At 36.0% G+C, this 23,605-nt stretch overlaps 3 protein-coding genes across 6 annotated transcripts in view; all 3 read right to left on the bottom strand.

Annotated features, from left to right (window-relative positions):
• LOC106084568 (zinc finger protein 816) overlaps positions 1 to 23,605 on the bottom strand; it is a 28,858-nt gene that overhangs the window by 4,343 nt on the left and 910 nt on the right. The window contains exons 1-3 of one of the 4 annotated variants that reach the window (XM_059366734.1): positions 21,770 to 21,833; positions 20,209 to 20,419; positions 16,025 to 20,141 (exon numbers count right to left, since the gene is read on the bottom strand). The exons of 1 other annotated variant lie outside the window; for it this stretch is intronic. In XM_059366734.1, coding sequence (XP_059222717.1) covers positions 17,268 to 20,141; positions 20,209 to 20,346 — 3,012 coding nt within the window. In that variant the 5' untranslated portion in view covers positions 20,347 to 20,419; positions 21,770 to 21,833 and the 3' untranslated portion in view covers positions 16,025 to 17,267. 2 more of the 4 variants (XM_013249904.2, XM_059366733.1) reach the window with 2 other exon arrangements.
• LOC106085598 (uncharacterized) lies at positions 1,628 to 23,332 on the bottom strand. Its single transcript, XM_013249915.2, has 3 exons — positions 23,314 to 23,332; positions 4,734 to 4,882; positions 1,628 to 4,670 (listed from the first exon to the last, which is right to left on the bottom strand). Exons 2-3 carry the CDS (start codon positions 4,854 to 4,856, stop codon positions 2,526 to 2,528), a joined length of 2,268 nt encoding a protein of 755 aa, XP_013105369.2. The 5' UTR covers positions 4,857 to 4,882; positions 23,314 to 23,332; the 3' UTR covers positions 1,628 to 2,525.
• Positions 10,650 to 13,566, bottom strand: LOC131996791 (transcription factor grauzone-like). Its single transcript, XM_059366735.1, has 3 exons — positions 13,505 to 13,566; positions 13,132 to 13,328; positions 10,650 to 13,054 (listed from the first exon to the last, which is right to left on the bottom strand). Exons 2-3 carry the CDS (start codon positions 13,258 to 13,260, stop codon positions 10,802 to 10,804), a joined length of 2,382 nt encoding a protein of 793 aa, XP_059222718.1. The 5' UTR covers positions 13,261 to 13,328; positions 13,505 to 13,566; the 3' UTR covers positions 10,650 to 10,801.

The raw sequence follows: 23,605 nt of genomic DNA, 5'->3' as shown, positions 1-23,605 counted from the left end.
TTATTTTGTTTAAAATAATAATAGCCGTCGCGCGTCGTTGCTTTGTTGACGAATGGCTGTCCAATGTTAAATAAATTTTCTCACAAACACTCACACTCTTTTCGTACTTTAGATTGTTTATTCAATGCTACTTACATGAGAACCAAAATAACACCTACCTACTTATACCAGCTGATACAGACAACCTGACGATGGTCATTCACAATAGTAAGCAATGTTTCGCACGAGCTATGTCCTGTAGGCATAGCTGAAGCAATGGTTGTGTAACACGTTTAAACATACTACCCTCCCTTGAATAAATGCAACATGAGTTCGTTTTTCATTGTATTGCACAGTGAAAGTCTGTTGGTTGGTGATGGACGGAACAAGTTTTGTTGGTATTTAATATATGAAGAGTTTTGTTGTTGGTAATACTTGAGTGAGCCAGGTTGTGTTTTTTTGTAGGTTATGTAGGAGTTGCTACATTTTTCACAAAAAGACGATGCTTCTAGAAAATGATTGCCGTTTTGGAGATGTGGAATGTATAATACTGCTCTGGAAGCGATCGGCCTCCAGTTCCTACTTCAAATATGGTTCCTACTTCAAATGGTTATTCACAATAGTGAATAATGCTTGTACGAGCTATGTTCTGTAGGCATTAGCTAAAGTAATGGGACTTTAACACATTTAAACAAGAACTATCCAATCATAGGATAAGGTGGTAGGTAAGGTGCTGGCTCGCACCTCATCTTTGTAAAAAAAACCAACCAAAACACAAGATGCTAAAGTTTTAAAAACCATGATTTCGAAACAGAATGTGGAATGTTCGCGGTCTCTACAGAGAGGGGGCAGTTTTTTCTCCGGCGAGTACTAGAAAATTAAAAGCCCGACTTTGCTGTCTTACAAGAAATTTCGATGGATTGGAAAAGGCGTCACAATGCGTTCCGTTAGCCGCCATGCGACAAGACATGAATTTTGTATTAGATTTGTAGTCAGTTGATGACTGCATCCGCCTGGGTTAGAACCCTAGCTGGAAAGCAAATTCCTCAATCATGTAAAGGACAAATTTGTCTGAAGGTAAATTTTTTTTTCATATTTTCATTTTTTTTTTGTTAAATTCAACATTTCTTTTCATTATACGTAAAATGCTTGTAACTGCTTTTTGAGGTAGAATATGTACATCAAGAGGAACTTAAATTCGTCACTCATTTAAAAGTTGAAAATTAAAAACTTGTTCGCACGTAAATTCGAGACTTATTTAAAAGTAGAAAATGGATTTTTTTTTCAAATTTTATTTTTTTTATGAAAAACAAAATTTCTTTTCATTAAAGTTAAAATGCCTGTAACTCTTTTTTAGAGGTAGAAGGCATGGATAAATACACCAAGGTGTCCACTTGTTTCTGTCAAAATTCTAAAAAATCTATTATCGATAATTATTTACCCGTCAACTCAATTTGTCTAAACGATAGTGGTGCTTACACCAAGAAGTCAACAAGCCTTGGGATTGTGAGTTGGCTTGATATGTCCACTATAATAGTTGATTGGTATTAAACAATACGAGGATACAACTTCTTACAGAGAGGAATGATCTCAACAGCAGTATTCATGTAGGTGTAAATATTTCATCTTCAAACTTAAAAAAATAGACTTTTAAGTTTAAACATTAAAATTTTTTATTCTTAATTCGATTTTTTACAACTTAAACATAATGCTTTAGTTCATTTACTTTTTTAAACATGCCACCTCTATAAATTGACTTAAACATACAACAAATAACCAATCCCATGGCAGCTCGTTGTACGTACCGCAATGACCCGATGGAATCCTTCATCGGCAAGGGCTGCCGCCTCGGTGTACAACACACTGCTACAACAACATACAACAAATAATAGATTTTACTTCACCTTCACTTATAAAACGTCAGGATATATCATTCGCTTAACTATGATGATTACCTTGTTTTCTGCTATTTCTTCGACTCTTGAGGCTTTTTTGCCATTTACCATTTTCTAGGCTCCTAAATTATCTTGCACTGATTGGTTGCAGGTTTTCTTGGTCTGAAACTCTTAAAACTTGACATTTCTTTTGTTTTTAGTGAAACTGGACCAATGCTAACGACTAAAGTTAAAAGTTGTCTGTTTTTTATGTCAACTATTGAAAGTAAGTTAAGCGAATAATTTTGATTTTTCTTTAAACCTTTAAAAGACTCTGGAAGTCAGGATACCTGATGGATCATCCAGTTTATCCCTATGTAAGATCTGATGCTTTATATTTGCTGGAGCTTGGGAAGTAGCCTTGAGAAACGGGGGCCATAATTGAAAAAGCTTCAGTGTAAGCCTTCAAACAGGATTCAGCTTTTATTTCTCTGAACCAAGACGGATTGGCATTTTAATCAGCATCAATTCTTACATTTCTTTGCTTGAAGTTGTTGCTGTTCAGCAAGTACTTGGGTGCCTAAGGATTTGGTTAATTTTTCTTTGAAGGTAGGTAATAGTTGATGTGGATGGATAAGGATGTCTTTGTTAAGGTTACTTATTGTGTAGAATTCACTCCTTTATCTTGTTGAAACAAACATTTGAAGAAGTTTTGTCACTTGAATCTTTTAAAGAACTCTTGGTATTCAAACTACGTGCGGAATAGGTTTTCTGATATCTATTACGGTTTATTGCTAGAATTTGTGGCTTTTTGGCTTGTACTTGGGTAGCCAAGTACTTTTTTACTTTCTTATTTTCTTTTGCTGTAGTAGCTACACTAGTGGCTAATATGGGTAAGGATGCCTTAGGTATTACATAATTATCACTCTCAGCTTGTTGTTGCAGAAAGTCGGGAATTGTCAAGAAATGTTCAAAGGCCAAAGCTATAGAAGATTCAGGGCAAACATTGGAAGAAGATTTATCATTTAAATCTCTGTAAGAAGAAGATATTTTGGCTTTCACACTACGCCGATAATAGGTTTTATTATATCTCGAAGGTTGGAATTGACTCTCTACATCTACAATTGGAGTTTCTGGGGATTTCTTTCTTACATCAATTTTTTTCGCTTTAGATAAATTAACAACTTCCAATCCTTTTGCTTTAGAATATTCCTCTGAATACTTTGCATCTTGTGAAACATTTTTCTGAAATAAACTTCCAAAAGGATCATCGAGCTGCTGCCATTCTTTTTCAATGTTTTGTAAGGTTTTCAAGTTTCTTTCTAGATTTAAACAACTAGAGGTGTAGCTGTGTCCCCTTTTCCACGAATTATCAAGACAGGAAAATATACCCACGACTTCATCATCGGTTTCGCTTAAAACTTCCCCATCTTCCTCAGAGCTCTCCGAAATTGCATCACTTAGCACAATGGAACTGTTTGGCATAACTAGCTTTTCAGCTTTGCAAACTATATCAGGTACTAAATGTGGTAGATTAGTAATTTCTACAATGTCTTCTTCACTTAAAGAGTTGTCTTCCATAGAAAATATTGAAGATGAAATAGTTGAGAAGCTATCATTGAGAAAAGCATGGGTCTCAGTTGGCCCAGTGGGCTTTTCTTCTGGCGTCTCTATTATGCTGGAATTTGGATTCGCTTCTTTTTCTCTATGACTTGTAACCTCTTCAAAAATATCATAATCTTGGCTTGAAGAACTGTCATCTATGGAGAATACAGTAGATGAAAGTGTTAATAACACACTCTCATTCATTTCAACTTGGGGCTGTGATGAATCAGTTAATTCTTCTGTCCTTAGCCTATTAGAATCAGCTGCTTGGCTACTGTCTAGGGCTGAAGCACTTTTCATACCCACACAAGAATTACTGGTCTGTTTATGCTGACTTTCTGACCCTAACATTATTTCCTGAACTGGGCTATTACAATCTGCGTTACTGACTAGGTATATAGTATTTCTGTTTGGTTGGATATCATTCGCATTTAGAATTACGATATCATTAGAAGTTTCTTCATTTGAGTTAGTATTTCTTATTAATTGTGAAGAACTTGAGCGCAATTGTTCTTCTAGTGCAGAGTTTTCTTTAACCAACATTGTAACTAAGGTATTTTGAATAGAACTTGTGATAGCAGCAGCAGGGGTAACTTCTTTTACAAGGTGATGTCGGTCATTGTTAAGATCATCTATTGTAGATTCAATATTTCTAACGGATTCTGAGGAAATTATAGAGTTTTGTACTGTATTCAGTAGGGTATTTTCCTTATGCAACATATCAGAAGCTTGAAGAAAACTAGCGATGGCAGAATCACGGGCATCATTATAATCTTTTTCAAGCGCCTTAACATTTCCTATAGTTTGTGAAGAGCTTTTGCGGGAGTTTTCAGTCAAATTTTCCTCAACCAAAATGTCAGAATCGTGAACAGAGTTTGTGATGGCAGAAGCAGAAGGCACAACAATCCTGGTCTGAAAATCATTATCCATACCAAAATTTCCTGTAGATTGTGAAGAGCTTAAATGTGATAATTCATTTTGTGCCACATTACTCAGTGAAGGATCCGGAGGAGTGCTCAAGACAGCAGTATCATTTGTTATTGTGATTTCCAACAACTTTGGCTTATTCTTTCTATTCTCTGAAGGTATATTACAAAGTGCCAATTTCTGAGCCAATATCACCGATTGTTGAAAGCTTTGAAAATCCACTAAGTGCCTCCAACATTCCAAGCATATATTTTTAAGATGTCTCAGCCATTCCATTTCCAGCAACTGCAAGTTTGGAGTTTGTAATTAAGACTTTTTTATCATGATTTTGTAATACTAGAAACTTACTTCGGTGGTAAAATATTTTGCAGCTAATTCATAAATTTCACTTCTTTGGTCATCTGCATCGAAGAGACTTTTATGACCGTTACAGATGTTAATACAAAGACGACAGCAGCTTGTTTCGAACATATTTATCTTATATCAAAATCTGAGATCTGAAAATATTATGTGGTGAAGAAATGTTACTACAGAGATATTTTGATTTGGTTGGCTAAAAAAGCCTAAAAGGAAAAACTAAGAAAGGAGGAGGAGGAGAAGACAATAAGCAAATCAAAGCGGACAAAAAATATGTAAGGATTAAAACTGGAAACAAGAAAGTTTAAAAATAGACAAAAATTAAGGGAAAGTAATAAAAAGAAGTACCAAATAGGGAAAGGGCAAACATTAGTAACCAGCTTAACCAAATCAGAAAACTCTGCTGTAATTATCTACTTCACAAAATTTTGGAAGTTAAAAAAAAAACAAGCAAAAAGGCGTTAAGTTCGGCCGGGCCGAACTTTGGATACCCACCACCTCAGATATATATGTAAACCACCTTTCATCAAAATCCGGTGAAAAATGCATACCTTATGCCCCATAGCAGCTATATCGAAATATGTTCCAATTTGGACCAACTATTAATAAGTACAAGTCATTGTTCAAATGTGTATAACAAAATATTGGTCTTTTTAGTAGCTATATCTAAAAATAAATCGATCTGAACCATATACGACACGGATGTCGAAAATTCTAACAAAAGTCACTGTTTCAAATTTCAGTGAAATCGAATTATAAATGCGCCTTTTATGGGGCCAAGACTTTAAATCGAGATATCGGTCGATATGGCAGCTATATCCAAATATAGACCGATTTGGGCCAAGTTACAGAAAAATGTCAAAGAGCCTAACACAACTCACTGTCGCAAATTTCGGCGACATCGGACAATAAATGCGCCTTTTATGGGCCTAAGACCTTAAATCGAGAGATGGGTCTATATGGCAGCTATATCCAAATCTGGACCGATCTGGGCCAAATTGAAGAAAGATGTCGAAGGGCCTAACACAACTCACTGTCCCAAATATCAGCAAAATCGGATAATAAATGTGGCTTTTATGGGTCTAAAACCCTAAATCGGCGGATCGGTCTTTATGGGGGCTATATCAAGATATAGTCCGATACAGCTCATTTTCGAACTTAACCTGCTTATAAATAATAAAAAAAGAATTTGTACAAAGTTTCAGCTCAATATCTCTATTTTTAAAGACTGTAGCGTGATTTCAACAGACAGACGGACGGACTAGGCTAGATCGTCTGAGATTTTTACGCTGATCAAGAATATATATACTTTATATTTTATATACTTTCTATGTATTGCAAACGGAATGATAAAATTAATATACCCCCATTCTTCGGTGGTGGGTATAATATAGGGTATCCATAAACACTTTGACAAAAAAGTGTTCTACTCAGTAATCGTTGGGTATGTAGGGCACCTTAATCAATTTGACAAAGGTGTTGATAAAGATACATGGCGTATCAGAAATCGCATCCATCATGCCAGTCAACGTATTTCGAGTAACAACACAAATTTGCCCAATTTTATAAGTTCTTTGATATGCTATTCTTTGAATAGAAAGCATTAAATATGTTTGAAAAAGAAATGAAAAAATTTATTATTTAAATTTTTTTTAGAAAATTTTTGTCAAATTTAACTTTTATAGAACATTTTGTCAAAATTTAATTTTTATAGAAAATTTTTTCAATATTTAATTTTTATGGAAAATTTGGCTTAATTTTAATTTTGTAAAAAATTTTGTCAAAATTGAATTTTTGTAGAAAATTTTGTGAACATTTTATTTATATAGAAAATTTTATCAAAATTTTAGTTTGGTTAAAAATTCTTCCCAAATTTTATTTTAGTAAAAATATTTGGCAAAATATAAATTTTGTAAAAAATTTATTTTTTTTTATAGAAAACTAGCGGAATCGGGCCCCCTCCGCTGCGCCTTCTTTATATCTCTAATATCTTTTTAGGGTGGGAACACTTCGCCCCGAATATGAATATCGAATTCGTACCATTGCAGCCTATGTCCGCTTATAATGCTGAACGTCTGCGTTCGAATTCTGGAGAAAACATCGGACAACATTTAAAGCGATGGTTATCACCTTTTAATGCTGGCGACATTTGGCAAGTACCATGCCATGCATGGTCATGTAAAAAATTCTCTCCAAAGGGGTGTTGCACTGCGGCATTCCGTTCTGATTCGGCTATAAGAAAGGTTCCTTATCAAGGAGTTTAAACTTGAATCGGAAAGCACTCATTGATGTGTGAGAAGTTTGTCCCTGCTTGGTTCCTGGGCAAATTTTTTACTCTACTCCCAAATGCCTTTCTTTTGAGTCCTATATTACCGAGTTGGTAAATATTTCAGGTATTACGGGGGTGGAGTGGTCATTCAGACACTTGGCCCTTTAAGTAGATATAAGCTTCGTGCTGTAGTTTCAAATACATTTTACAATATGGGGCTCACATTGGCATGATCGGTTAATAAGTACTGTTTGAGGGTAGGGTGGGCCCCAGGGTACTCTACTCCCAAATAGCTTTTATATAAGTCCCATATTACCATGGTCAGTAAATACCCCTGATTAGGGAGACATTTTAGGGTGGGGCGGCTCCCCAAATTCGAGTTTATACCCATCACCAGAAAAACAAAGGAAAGGGAAAGACGTAAGTGTGAGCGATTTGAGATGTACAGGAGTCAGAATGAAGTCCGGATATTCTACCAAAGAATTAAACATCAAACCGATGGCTTTGGTGCAGGCACATCCTCCTACAGAGACAAAGAAAGAAACCTGGTAACTGACACAGATAACATGCTGAGGATATGGAAAGAACATTTTGCCCAACTGCTAGTGTCCGACGTTGGCGGCGTAGAGGATACCGCAGAACAAGGCAGCAGGAGCCGACGGGTTACCCGCTGAACTACTTAAGACCGGAGGCGTTATGCTGATAGGGCGTATGCATCAGCTTATCTGCGCAATCTGGCTAGAAGAACGCATACCCGATGATTGGAACCTCAGCCTACTATGTCCCGTACACAAGAAAGGAGACAAGACGGAATGTGCCAACTACAGAGAAATAAGTCTCCTCCCCATCGCATACAAGATACTCTCGAGCGTACTGTGTGAAAGATTAAAACCTAAAGTCAATGAGATAATTGGGCCCTATCAATGCGGCTTTAGACCTGGTAAATCTACTCTGGACCAGATATTCTCACTGCGCCAAATGCTGGAAAAGATCCGAGAAGAACAAATCAACACCTACCATCTCTTTGTAGACTACAAAGCCACCTTCGATACTCTTTTAACGTTCAAAGGTATTTCAAGCCATGTCTGAGTTTGGTATTCCTGCAAAATTAATAAGACTCTGCAGGATGACACTTGCTGATACGCGTTCCTCAGTAAGAAGAGGAAAGTATCTCTCCGAACCATTTAATACCAAACGAGGTTTCAGACAGGGAGACAGCCTATCGTGTGATCTCTTTAATATCCTGCTGGAGAGGATTATACGAGATGCAGATGTGAATAGATATTGCACACTAATCACAAGAGAACATATGCTACTCGCCTATGCCGACGACATCGACATCATAGGTCGGTCACTGGAAGTAATAACTGCCGTCTTTGAAAGAATCGAAAGAGTCAGTGAAAATGGGTCTGGCAGTAAATGGAGATAAGATGAAATGGATGGTTTCAACTCCCAAAACGCCTTGTACAACCGAGTCGATAAAGAAAATGGAGAAAGTTGGGAACCACAACTTTGAGATAGTCAGTAACTTTATCTACCTCGGCACCGCCGTAAGCGAAACGAATGACACCAGTTTTGAGATTAAGCGAAGAATAATACTGGCAAACAGATGCTACTTTGGACTATGAAAGCAGTTTAGAAACAAGGCCACCTCTCGACAGACGAAGATTACACTATACAAGACACTGACCCATAGGATGGGGGTATACTTATCTAGTCATACCGTTTGTAACACCTCGAAATATTCGTCTAAGACCCCATAAAGTATATATATTTATATTTGATCGTCTTAACGTTCTGAGTCGATCTTGCCATGTCCGTTCGACCGTCATTCGAAATCACGATAGCGGTCGAACGCGTAAAGCTAGCCGCTTGAAATTTTGCACAGATTTAATATTTTATGCAGGTCGTTGGGGATTGCAAATGGGCCATATCGGTTCAGATTTAGATATAGCTCCCATATGAACCGATCTTCCGATTTAACTCCTTGAGCCCCTACAAGTCGCAGTTTATGTCCGATTTGATTGAAATTTTGCATATAGTGTTCTGTTATGGTTTCCAACAACCGTGTCAAGTACGGTCCAAATCGGTCTATAACCTGATACAGCTCCCATATAAACCGATCCCCCGATTTGACTTTTTGAGCCCCTACAAGCCCCAGTTTTTGTGCGATTTGGCTGAAATTTTGCATATAGTGTTCTTTTATGGCTTCCAACAACTGTACCTAGTACGGTCCAAACTGGTCTATAACCTGACATAGCTCCCATATAAATCGTTTTCCCGATTTGACTTTTTGAGCCCTTACAAGCCGCAATTTTTGTCCGATTTGGCTGAAATTTTGCATGTGGTGTTCCGTTATGACTTCCAACACTGTGCCAAATATGGTCCAAATCAGTCTATAAACTGATATAGCTCCCATGTAAACCGGTATCTCGATCATCCTTGTTCGATTCCTAGAAGCTTTAATTTTGGTGGTTTGACAGAACTTTGGTATGTGGAATAAAATTATGCCCTTCAACTAATTTATTTTGTATAAATTTTTAGCAGAATCCATGGTGGTGGGTTCCCAAGATTCGGCTCGGCCGAACCTAGCGAGCTTTTACTTGTTATTGAAAATTTTGTCAAAATGTTATTGCTTGAAACATTTTGTCAAAATTTAATTTCTTTTTTTTTTATTCGAAAATTACGAAAAAATTTAATTTCTCAAAAAAATAAACAAAATTTTATTTCATAGTTCTTTTGGTTGTCTATGCGATCAAGATCCGTCAACTAATATATAAGCTGGACAATCAACTAATATTGGGTTGCCCAAAAAGTAAATTGAATTTTTCATATAGTCGGCGTTGAAAATTTTTTCACAGCTTGTGACTCTGTAATTGCATTCTTTCTTCTGTCAGTTATCACCTGTTACTTTTAGCTTGCTTTGGAAAAAAGTGTAAAAAAAGTATATTTGATTAAAGTTTATTCTAAGTTTTATTAAAAATGCATTTACTTTCTTTTAAAAAATCCGCAATTACTTTTTGGGCAACCCAATATATAAGTTGGATAATCAACTAATATATAAGTTGGGCAACCATTGGTTTTGTAGTTACCCCTGTGGTAATTGCCAGCCAGAAACAAATGCTCTGGAACGTATAGATAACAAAAAGAATTATGAGAAAAAAAACAGATCAACAAAAATCAAAAATTTTATTCCCATAAAAGAATTTGTTAAAATTTTATTTTTATAAAAATTTTGTCAATTTTTCCTAAAAATGTTATTAAAATCTAATTTTTTATAGATTCTTTTTCGAAGTTAGGTTAGGTTAGGTTGAAAAGAGAGTTCAGATATTAATCCGCCCCATGCCACTATGGACACACACCTAAGCCAGTGCGCTCTAAAAACTATAAAGTTTTTCGAAGTAACTTTTTTAATATTTAAACCGCACAACAAGCCGATTACTGGCTTAGGTGTATATCTATGGTGGCACGGGGCAGATTAATATCCTCTTTTCAACCCAACCTAACCTTATTTTATTTCCACGGAAAATTTTTCATAATTTTTTTTCTTCTAAAAGTTTTTTCAAAACTTTATTTCCATAGAATTTTTTGTCAACAATTTTTCTTGAAAAATTTGTTAACATAAAAAAAAATTCACATTTGTTCTTGAAATATTATTTTTTATGAAAAATTGTGTCAATATTTTCATGGCTTTAAGAAATTTTTTAAAAATTTCATTGTTTTCATTATTTTGTTTTCTTAATTTTATATGCTATTGTACATATGTATAAATGAGGAATCTAGTTTTAGTTTAGCCTTCCTTCTCTTCTTTAGTTAAGCCCTTCACCAGTTGTTCCTGGGAATGTACTGTGGCAACATGTTCACTTAAATCTCTTAAAGTTGCAAATTCCATTAGGCATAGAGTGCAGGAGAGTTCTCCCAAAAGTTCCTTTTCATTTTGCACTTGTTTTTTCTCTCTAAGCAGGACTTTATTTTTACTAATTGGCATTTTCTCTTGTCTTTGCTGCATTTCTTTCCACTGTGAGTAATGGGCCCTTTGCAAATGCGCCAATAGGCCATAATAATAAGGAAATGATTCTGAACAAAAATCACAAATATGTTCATTTTCACGGCTATGAATGACCATATGATAGCGCAGCTGAGATTCATAGAGGTAGGCCTTGTGGCATATGGGGCAAGTATGCTTCAAAGTTTCCTTATTGTGTAGCAATTGACAGTGCTTTTTGAGATTGCTTTTAGATTTGTAAGTCTTTTGACAGTGGGGACATTCATGGGGCCTATCTTCGGTGGCTTTAGGCTGAGGAGAACCTTTGTCTGTTGTGGTATGCTGATAATAATTATGTTGATATATGCGTAATCTGTTGCGATAATATGTGCAACAAAGGTCACATTTCAAATCCTTGGGGGCCTTGTGATATTCAATGTGATATTCAATATCTTTGGGGCGATATAACGGACGCTGACAGCATAGAATATGAGATTTTTCAAAAGGATGCTGCAATTGGAAATGTTTGTTGAGTAGGGAAAAACTGGAAAGTATTTCCTGGCATAGAGGACATTCCAAATTGGGTTTCCATTGAGCTATCAAGGCATCGGAATCCTGTTGGGTAAGGGCTTCTTCATTAGGTTTTCCTAACTGTAATGATAAGTCATCTTCTGCCGTGGAGTTGGATGCTGATTGTTCTTTAGTTATATCCAGATTAAGGGTTTCATAATTTTGTGTCAAGATATCAGATTCAAACTTGATTGAATCTTCTGTCTCTGTGGTTGGCACTGCTATTGGCTTCTTATCTAAACATCCTACTTCAGCTTCAGTTTTTTTATTCAAAACGTTTTTAATTCCAGCTTCTGGCACTGGAACCTTAGCCTTTGGCTCATGGCGATAATTCTTTATATGCCTCAATAGATAACGCTTGCAGGTAAATGCCTCCGAACAATACGAGCACACATATTTTTTGTCTCCCTTATGCCTTTCCATATGTTCCAGAAATTCCGAATGACGTCCAAAGGACTTGGTGCACAAGGTGCATTTGAATTTTTTAGGTACATGAACTCGCGCATGGAGTTTCAGTTTTAGCTCGCTTTCATAAGACCTCTCACACTCGTTGCATTCATATTTCTTTTTTACTGTTACGCTGTCGCTTGCCTGCTTTTTCTTGGTCTTGCAGCCTTCATGTACCTTCAGCACATGGGCCTTGAACAATTTCTCTTGTATGAAAGCCATACAACAAGCATCACATCTAAGATGAGGTGGGGCCTGATGATAGCGTATATGCCGTTCTATTTCATATAGAGTTGTAAGTTTCAACTGGCAGCATAGTAGATGGCAGTCTTGCTCGGGATGAAGCACATTGAAATGTTGCAGTAGCAAAGAATAGCTGGGTAATACTTGAAGACAGATCACACAATCCAAATTGGTTCTCCATTGGGCTATCAGCTGATCAAACTGCCCCAAGGTACGATGTTTAAACTTTGAAGGTTTCTTTCGAGTTCTTGAAGATAAGGGCTGTTCATCATCGAAACTAAAGTTGGAGTTTTCTTCTTCATTTTCTTGATAAGAAATTGCAGTCCTGGATACCGTGGGCATTGCCGCTTCATCATAAACATTTGCAGTTACTTCCATGTCAGAGCAGGCTTCTTGCTCATATTCTACATAGTCATGGTCAAGATCCAGAGGTGGTTCTAATTTAATGGGATGGGAAATCATGGATGAACTATCATAAGAATTGGATAGTTCTCTTTTTTCAGAGAACTGAGGAGTTTGTTTGACGAAGCCAAAGTCCTTGCAGTTGTCTTGAATTGGTTTCTCTAGATACTGCTGTAGTTGATTTTCAATCTGCTTTATCTCAACTTGCGGTTTAACATTCACAGAGAGCTGGGATAACTCTCTGCTCTCTTCTTCTTTTTCCATCTCCACCTTTACTTGCACCTGAACAATTTGTGCTTTTATTATGGCCTCTTGGAAGTTATGAAATTCATAGATATGACGCCAGCACTCCTCACAGATGTAGGTCAAACGTTGCTCCCATTCCATATTCAACATCTGAAAGTATGGAAGTTTTGAGTTTTCAGCTTTTGTTTTTCAATGCAGGAAGAAGTTTTTGTTTATGAGGAACTCACTGTGTTGGTGAAATATTTGCTCATTAGTCTATGGATCTCATTGGCTTGGCCAGCCTCATCATAAAGACTATGAGGTTGACAACAAATATTTATGCACAAGCGACAGCAAATTGATTCATGGTCCAACATTTTGGCTAGGTCTAGGTTGAGCTTGTAAAAGTTATTCGATTGCTTTCAAGTGTTTTAAAGGAAATGCCCTAAAAGAAACAATTAAATTGAGATCAAGCAGATCTGTTGAAACTATTTCAGAGCGGTATAAGTAGATATAACAAGTAAAAGCGTGCTAAGTTCGGCCGGCCGAATCTTGGGAACCCACCAACATAGATTCTGCTATAAATTTAGTAAAAAAAAAAAAAAATGAAGAATAACATACCAAACTTCTGTCAAACCAGGAAAAATTAACGCTTCTAGGAACCAAACAAGGATGATTGAGATACCGGTTTACATGGGAACTATATCAGCTTATAGACTAATTTGTACGTAATTGGCACAGTTGTTGGAAGTCGTAGCAGAACATCGCATGCAAAATTTCTTCCAAATCGGACAAAAATTGCGGCATGTAAGGACTCAAGAAGACAAATCGGGAGATCGGTTCATATTCGAGCTATATCACGATATGGACCAATTTGGAGCGTACTTAGCGCAGTTGTTGGAAGTCCTATCAGAAAAAAATTGTTGCTTTTAAGGGCTCAAGACGTCAAATCGGTATAGTAAACAAGCCCATTATAAACACATATTTTCCTTTTTCTTTAATTTTATTGAGTAAAAAAGGCTTGACAAAAATTCATTTCGTAATTATATATTTTGTCATTATAGTGATAAAACTTTGTCATCATTGTGATTTTTTTTTATTACAGCAAAATTTTTCATATTTAGAACATTTTCCAGTGAAGAGCCAAAGAAGAGATTTAATTTTAGTGATATATTTCAACTAAAACAATTCTTGATTATTGTGATATTTTTATCACCGTGATATTTTTCACATTTACCGTCGGTGTGATGTTTGTCATCATATGAATTGTTTTATATTGCATTGAAATTTTATATTACATTCAGTTTTGCAATCATATGGAACTTTTTCTTATATTGATATTTTTCGATCACAGTGATATTTTTCCATAATAATGATGTTTATTTGGTTTATGATCCACACATATCTTCTTTTTGTATAACTTTATGAAGATGGAGTCAAAAAGCCCTTGGAGGAAACCGATTTCATAATTATAAACTTTGACATTATAGAGATTTAACTTTATCATCGCAGTAATATGTTTGCCTACAGGGGCATTTCCTCAAATAATGATATTTTTTAGTAAAACGCTTAGAAAGAAATTTAGTTTTAGTGCGATTTTTTAACACAAAACAATTTTTCATGATTTTGATATTTTTCATCACAGTGATATTGTTGATATTTACCTTCAGAGTGAATGGTAAACATATTTATATTTTATATTGTGTTGAAATTTTGTATTACAATTAGTTTTGTCATAAAAGGAACTTTTTCCTTAAATTGTCATTTTTCAATCAGTGATATTTTTCCACATCATTATATTTTTAATCATAATCATGTTTGTTTAGTTTATTATCTACACATATCTTCTTTTTGTTTAACTTTATAAAGTTTGAGTCAAAAAACCCTTGGCAGAAACCGATTAAATAATTATAAACTTTGACATTATAGCGATTTAACTTTTCCATCGCAGTGAAATGTTTGACTACTGCGACATTTCTCAAAATAATGAGATTTTTCGGTAAAGCGCTAAGAAAAAAAATTTAATTATAGTGCAATTTTTGAAAACAAATCAATTTTCCATCATTGTAATTTTTTTTATTACAGTGATATTTTTTGTATTTACCATCAGGGTGATGTTTTCCATCAAATTTATATTTAATACTGTGTTTAAATTTTTTATTACAGTTAAATTTGTCACATCAAGGAACTTTTTCCTTAGATTGACATGTTTTGATCAGTGATATTTTTCCCCATCATTATATTTTTCATCATAATGATGTTTGTTTAGTTTATTATCTACACATATCTTCTTTTGGTATAACTTTATGAAGTTTGAGTGAAAAAACCCTTGGCAGAAACCGACATTGTAGTGATTTAACTTTTCCATCGCAGTGAACTGCTACGGAATTTCTCATAGAAATGAGATTTTTAAGTAAAGCGATTAGAAAAAAAATTAGTTATAGTGCGTTTTTTCTAAAGAAATACATTTTTCATCATCGTGATTTTTTTATCACAGTGATATATTTGGTTTTTACCATCACAGTAATGTTTTCCATCATATTTATATTTAATACTGCGTGTAAAATTAATTTTATATGCTGTCTTGTTATTATAAGGAGCTTTATCCGTATAGCGATATTTTTTATCACAGTGATATTTTTCATCACAATGATATTTTTAATAATAATTTTATTTTTTATAATTTTTTTTTGTTTAACAATATTAGGATTGAATAAATACAGGCTTGACAAAAACGCCCCAAATATATTACCCTAAGAAAGAAACGAATAAAAAAAATCCCTAAGAAAGGAACGAATATTTGTCGAAATTAAAATCTTTTTCCCTATTTTGAAATGAAAGGCTTTAATGCTTTTTATGGCACTGCAAATAGTTGTTAAAAAACAATAACAGGTTTTCGAGATATGGTCCATATTGATATCAAATATGTGCGAGTTCTTCATCTAAAGAAACTAGCCGTGTATATAAAAACAAACAGTAGTAGTTTTTTTGGTTTTGTAATTGTATTTGTAAACATTGGTAATTGTATTTGTAAACATGCGAACTTTTGATACCCATCACCAAGGATATATTTGCTTTACTATTTTATTATAACCCTACTATATACATATATATATATATATATATATTAAAATCCGAGAAGCTTTATACAAGTGACAGTACCAAATTTCAGCGAAATCGGTTAAAAAATGCTGTTTTTAAGACCCTAAATCGGCAGATCGGTCTATATGTATAGGAGATATATCTAAATATGATCGGATCTGGACTGTATTCAGATCGGATTTCAGGAAACTTAATACAACTCACAATTTCAAATTTCACCCAAATCGGATAATAAATGCGCCGTATATATGGTTAAGGTCTAAATTGGTTGATCGATCTATATGGTAGCTATATTGAAAATTTGTCCAATATGAACCATATCTGGGCCAGATGTCGGTTGCCTTAAAACAGCTCACCGTTACAAATTTGAGCGAAATCAGATAATAAATACGCCTTTTATGGTCTTTAGAACTTAAAGCTGAAGATCGGTCTATATGGGAGCTATATCTAAATATAGCCTGATCTGGACCTTATTCAAGACAGATGTCGGGATTCCTGATACAGCAAATTTCAGCGAAAAGGGTAATGAATGCGCTGTTTTAGGTCTAAGACCAGGTCCGATGTCGGGGCCAAGGGAAAGGGTAATAAAAGTACCCTTCCACAAGGGAAAGGGTAATAAAAGTACCGTTCCCCAAGGGAAAGGGTAATAAAAGTAACCTTCCCCTAGGGGAAAGGTAATAAAAGTACCCTTCCATAGGGAAAGGGTAATAAAAGTAGCCTTCCCAAAGGCAAAGGGTAATAAAAGTAGCCTTCCCAAAGGCAAAGGGTAATAAAAGTACCCTTAGAGTATTGCTTTAAAATCGCATTATTGATATCCAAAAAATTCAAAAAACCAACTTGATTTTGCAAATGCTGTTACAGGGAAGGGGCGTAGGTAGGATTTTTTTTCAACTGAATATCTCACTTTTTAAAGACTGTAGCGTTACGGTCAGAAGGACAGACACACGGACATGGTTAAATCATCTTAGAATGGATATTTCGATGTGTTGCAAACAGAATGACAAAAGAATATACTCCCTATCCTATCATGGCGGGTATAAAAATGAAACCCATCAAAATCAACCCATCGATCCTATTGTGCAATTTGATGAAATTTCATATATCATTTCAGAATTTCTCTGGCTTAAACACAAAATCATCTGACGCTATAGTGAGAGAACATATATCTGAATATCTCAAACTAACAAAAGTCATTTGCAAAGGTTTTGCGCTTATTAAAACTATGAAATTTTTGGTTGTTTTGTTTTCTCAATACTCCAACTATGGGTTGAGGTCTCTCTGCTTATAGGTCAATAAATTCGTTTTCGGATTTTATGAATTCTTCAGTTTCCCATGTAACATCTTCAAATTCTGGTGGCATTTCATTAACTTCCATTTTCTCATTTCCCAAGGTATATGACTCAGGCGAAAATTCTTCTATCTTCACACCAGAGCTTGTTGCATTTGCATCTTTCGACTCTTTACCCTCCACAGGGGACATCAATGAATCCACCGTTTCTTCTTCTTTATTTAAAGCAACATTATCTGCCCCTGTGTTGGTTTCATCAGTTGTCTTCGTCACTACAATCTTGTTGTAGAGTGTGTCTTGATTATGAATCATTCTGACATGACTGTAGATGGAGTAACGATTGTCATACTCCTTGAAACAAAGTTTACATTTATACTGGATACGGGGGGGATTTTCAGAACCCACCAGATATTTGATGAACAAGGATTCATGTTTTGAACCTTTATTGTGAGTCCGCCGCAAATGGATATTCAAGAAGAAGATCTTGTCAAAGGTTTTAGTACAAAATTTGCATCTATACAATACACTGGTGGTGTTGGTGGTGGCAGGGGTTTCCTCTACCACTTGTGGGCCCTTTTTGAACTTGTGGGGATGCAGACGCCAAATGTGGCCGTATAGTGAATATTTCTTTTTAAAGAGCTTGGAACATATTTTGCATCGGAATCCACCATTAAGGGAGGGCTCATATAAGTTCCGATACTGTAGTTGCGTTTTATTTTTGTGATTGCGTCTTGTGTGAACATTAAGCGAGCTATTCGTTTTATATTGCTTAGGACAAAATGGGCATTTGTATAAAGCATTTGGCGGCATTGGTGTTACTTTCCTTTCACTTGTCTTGGGTGCAATTTCTACGGTAGCCACATTCAAACGCGCTAATAGTTTTGTATAAGTTGGATCAGTAGCCTCATCTAATTTTTGAGTTGTTCGCTTGTGAATCTTCCTGACATGGGAAAGTATGGAGCTTCGATTTTCATATTCCGTGGAACAAAGATCACATCTAAATTTGGTGCGGGAGGCAACTTCAGTCTCCTTCCCTTCCGTTTGAAATCTGGTTATAATGGAATCATGGCAGAAACTTTGCTTGTGTGTGCGCCGCAAATGGGCAAACATAGTTCGCTTTTCCTCATATAATTTAGGACATAATTTGCATTTATATATGACGGTGAGGTAGCGTTTAAAAGAATCCATGCGTATGATATGATCTTCCAGTTGAATGTTTTCTATGTCTTCTTCTTCGTCGCCATGGTCCTCTGTTGTCGCCATTGATTCTTGCTCGAGTTTTGCTATTTTGGGATGCTCACTGGTAATGTGGTTGGATAGGGAATTTGTGCTTTCGCATTCCTTGAAACATACTTTGCATCGGAATGCTCCCTTGGAAGTGCGCTCAATTAAATAGTTAAAGAGCAAAAACTTATTTAAAGAGCAAAAACTGTTTAGAGCTTGCAAGTTGATGTTTGCGGGCCTATTTTGGTGCATGCGTCTTATGTGGAAGTGAAGGAGCCGTTTCGTCTCGTATAACCTGCAGCAAACTGGACATGTGTACATGAACATGATTTCCGAGAGCTTCAACGAATCCAGGATCATTTGATTATCTTTAAAAGGTGGCAAAGCCTTTTCAACTCGTTCCGCCTCGTTTTGCATCTTCTTCCATTCCTGGGGATGAGATGCTCTCATGTGTCGACCAATATAAGATCGCCTGGTAAATGCCTTGGGACAAAACGAGCAGCCATGTTTCTTTTCGCCCATGTGTCTAGCCAAATGCTCGCGCATTACACTCTTACTGCTAAAGGATTTTCCACAAATGTTACATTCAAGAGTCGTGGGTTTATGGACAATACTGTGTTTTCTCAAATTGCTATTCTTTGCAAAGGTCTTCGGACACTTGTCGCAATGATAATTCCCTTCCAGCGTTTCGCTGTCTTTAGCATTTTTATCATTTCCCTCGCGGGTGTGGACCTTTCTTATGTGATTTCTCAAATATTCCACAAAACGGTAAGATTTGCAACAGGTCTCACATCGGAGATGCTTCGGGGCATTATGATAGTGTATGTGTTGCTCAATATCGTAACGATATTCCAGTTTCATTTGGCAACACATGAGATAACAAACCACTGAGGCATGTTGTTTTTTAAAATGTTCCTCCAACTGAGAATAGCTGGCCACTAGCTGATGGCAAATTTCACACCTTAAGGAGGTTCGCCATAAAGCTACCAACTCGTCAAATTCCTCTGAAGAGCAAAGGTTGGTTTGATCCAAAGATGATGAGGGAATTTCATTATTCGAACTATAATCGTCATTGTATGCATCGTCTTGCCTCAAGGATGTATTTTCTTTGCTACTGGCCATATGAGCCATTTCTTCATCCGCTAACTGGTGGTGGCCATCCTGAAGCGACATCTCTTCATAATCATTGTTGAGGTCCAAAGGATCTTCAGATTTTATAACAAAGGTAAGTGGGGTAGCTTTCGTTAAATCTCCAGTGTTAGCAAATTCCTGGACATTTTGCAGCTTCGATTGTTTTTCTGCAGATTTCACTAAATCTTCATAACTAGCGATAAATTCCTGGACATTATGCCATTCGAGTTGTTCTTCCGTAGATTTCATTAAATCTTCAGAGTTAACAAATTCCTGGTCATTATGCAAATCCAATTGTTCTTCCACAGATTTTATTAAATCCTCAGTACTAAAAAAATCCTGGTCATTATGCCACTCCTGTTCAGATTTCACCTTAACAACTTGTTCAAATTCTTTTGTCGCTACTTTCTGCGCCTCAATAACCGATTGCTGGAATTGATGGAACTCCCAGATATACTGCCAACATTTCCCGCAGACATAATGAAGGTGTCCCTCCCATTCCATATTCAACATCTGAAAGCATTGGAGATATATTTGAAAATCACCATTCATTCATTGGGTGCATCAGGGGGAGACTCACTGCGTTAGTAAAATATTTGCCTACAAGATCATGGTTCGCATTAGCTTGACCTGTCTCATCATAGAGGCTGCGATGGTGATCATTACAGTTTTTTACACAGAGCCGGCAATGGCCTGAGGGAGGAGGATGTTTCAACATGTTTTTCGCTTTAGAGATAAGTTCTTAGCTTGTAGTTTGTATAGTAGTAAGTTGTTTGAGTTTCAGAAACTTCCTAAAAGAGAATATTAAATGAATCAGGTAAAAGTTTTGCAATTATTGGGCCGCAGGATGTCTGTTAAAAAGTCTAAATGTGGGATTGAAAGGTCTGCTGCTCAATTTATGATGGGGTTATCAGGAGTGACATAAAATAAAAAGGCAAAAATCTGTGCCGTACTTTCAATACCCACCACCGTGGATATATTAATCATCCTGCTTTATTATAAATCCACTACCATATCCATAGTTATATCCAAACATGAGTTGGTCTGGCTCATATTTGATTCAGGTCCCACAAAATCTTATACAAGTCACATTTTCAGCGAAATCGGGCAATATATCTGCTTCTATGGGTTTAAGACCCCAAATTGGAAGATCGATCTATTTGGTAGCTGCATAACATCGTCTGATCTGTACCATTTAAGGGTCTAATGACGAGAGGCTTAAAATAATTCACTGTCTCAAATGTCAACGAAATCGGGTTATAAATACGGGTTTTATAGGTTTACGACCCTAAATTGGCAGATCGGTCCATATGGTCGCTATATAGAAATAAAAACCGATATGGACTATACATGGGTTAGATGCCGAGACAATTAATACAACACACAGTTTCAATTACCATCGCAATTGGCTAATATATTCATTTTTTACGGGCTTAAACACTAAGTCGTCAGATCGTCCTATATGGCAGCTATATCAAACATGATACCATTTGGTTCAAGAAATTAACCTGCGTGTAAAAAAAACTGACCTGGGTCAAATTTCAGCTCAATATCTCAATTTTTGGAGGTTGTAGCGTGATTATAACAGACAGACGACCAAACGGACTGACAGACACATGATTATCGTTAAATCGTCTAAGAATTTTATGGCGATCAAGAATACCGTAGTGCACAGGTTAGCATGTCCGCTTGGGTTCGAATCCTGGCCAGAAAACCAGAAAAAAATTTCGGCGGTGGTTATCATCCTAATGTTGGCGACAATTGTGAGATAATATGCCATTTTAAAACTTCTCCCCAAAGAGGTGTCACACTAAGGCACGCCGTTCGGACTCGGCTATAAAAAGGAGGTCCCTTATCATTGAGCTTAAAATTTGAATCGAACAGCACTCAGTGATATGTTAGAATGTCACGACTATCATGAATAAGTATAATTTATGGGGTCGCAATTCAATATATCGAGGTGTTACAAACGGAATGAATAGATTAGTAAACCATTCATCCCATGGTGGTGGGCATGATACAATTAAGAGGTTGCGCCATTAGCACAACAACAAAAATCGTACTCCCAAGAAACTACTTCGGTTTGGCGAATGCCGTAAATGCAAACGTCAAAGTGGTTTTAGAAATAGTTGTTGTTTTACAATTTAGCTTCTTCAAATGTGTTTTAAAGTTGTATTTTCATCATTATAACTTTGTTTTGTTGCTTATGTGTGGAATATCGGATCAAATAAACAAGATCTTAGAAAAAAAGACGTATTGCAAAATCAAAACAGAAAGAAACAAATTGTACTCAGCTGTTTGCATGACCTCATCTTAAGGCGCTATTACATGGCATGTATATGTCTTATGACATGTCACTTTTTATATTCACATGTAAATCAAAATGTTTATAAATTTACATACGGTGAGCATACAAAAATTTAACCCATTGAAATCAACCCATCGGTTTCATTGTCCACTTTTTATGAAATTTCATTTATGGAGCTTTCCAGTAAAGACTTGACAATTTTTTTTTTAATAAAAAGCAAGTCATTTGAGATATTTCAAAAATTTTATCATCAAATCAAAACATTTATGAATTAAACTCGACTTCGTTTATATGGCTATCGCGTGCATGTTTGCATCTGTAAGTCTAAACATTTATGAATAGAACCCGACTTAATTTATATGGCTATCGCGTGCATGTCTGCATCGGTCAATACGTTGTACCCAATATTCGATGACTCGGCCACACATTACAGCCGAAACAGTGGCTATTTCCCGTTCAATGTTGGGTCAGAGCTCTTCCAACATCGTCGGCTTGTTGTCATAGACCCAAGCATGGGACCTGAGTCCGAAGACAAATTTAACAGGTAGGAGCAGTTGCCCAACAACAACAAAATTGAGTGCACTAAATATCAAAATCAGTGATTTAGAGTTTGCTACAAGTTCGCTCAATTTGAGCTTCGTCACTGAAGATGGTTTATGCTCTTCGTTTATGCTAACGGCCACCGACTCCGAATTTCGGTAGTACATTTTTATAATTTACAGACGTTGGTCGTTCGTATATTTTTTCATGATGAAAAAGGTTATGAATAAATGAGTTTATTGAATAAATCAAAGTCAAGTTTTTTGCCTGTTAGAGCCAAAGTTATTAAATTTTACAATTTTTATTTTGTTTGTTTCTATTTCAAGACGAGCTCAATGATCGAAGATTTTTCTTTGCAAATGGTAAAGGAAGGCCAGATATCGCAAAACACACCAAAGACTATAGTACACGTTTTTTAATTTGGTTAACAATTACTCATCAGCCATATTAGGTGTGAAGGCTTCAAGGGCCGTACAATGGTACGTTGTACTTATACCCTGTCTATTAGCTTCCTTTTTCCAATGCATGTAACGGCAGATTTTTTGTCTACACAAATTACACTACTCCGATGGTATACACATGATTCTGTGCATCTGTTGGAAATTGTATTGATGGCTTCGAAGGCTAGATAACAACAACCGCTCTCTCTGTTGCTACGCATGCCCAGGATCGAATCCCGTCCAAGCTCTGCCGAATTTTTTAATTTTCAAGCAAAAAAAAAATACAAAATTTCGAATTTTAAAAACCAAATTTTAATTAAATTGAACTTTTGTACCCAGAAGTAAGTTGGATTGAAAAAGGCAAAATCCTTAAACTGCCGACTACTGCTACACTTACCCTATGCAATGAAAAAATGTAGTACCACATCATTTTGAAACATGATGCATTGTTCCAATACAAAACAACTAACACTTTTGAAGTCAGCTATTCTTTGCAGTGCTCAATCGCGTATCAAATAGCTCATGACAACAAATCACACTTCACGGCATGTTGTTGTTTTATTTTTTTATATACCTTAACGCCACCTACATGTCGTTGTAATTTTTGGCCATGCTGCGCTTGGGTACCTGTGCATGTATTTGTGAGTTTCATACACATAACTGTCAGCGTACACAACTCCACAGGACAA

This window comes from Stomoxys calcitrans, chromosome 4, assembly GCF_963082655.1.
Source record: "Stomoxys calcitrans chromosome 4, idStoCalc2.1, whole genome shotgun sequence".
Lineage (NCBI taxonomy): Eukaryota > Metazoa > Arthropoda > Insecta > Diptera > Muscidae > Stomoxys > Stomoxys calcitrans.
Note: the sequence above shows the minus strand (reverse complement) of the source record. Positions and strands in the feature narration are given on the sequence as shown.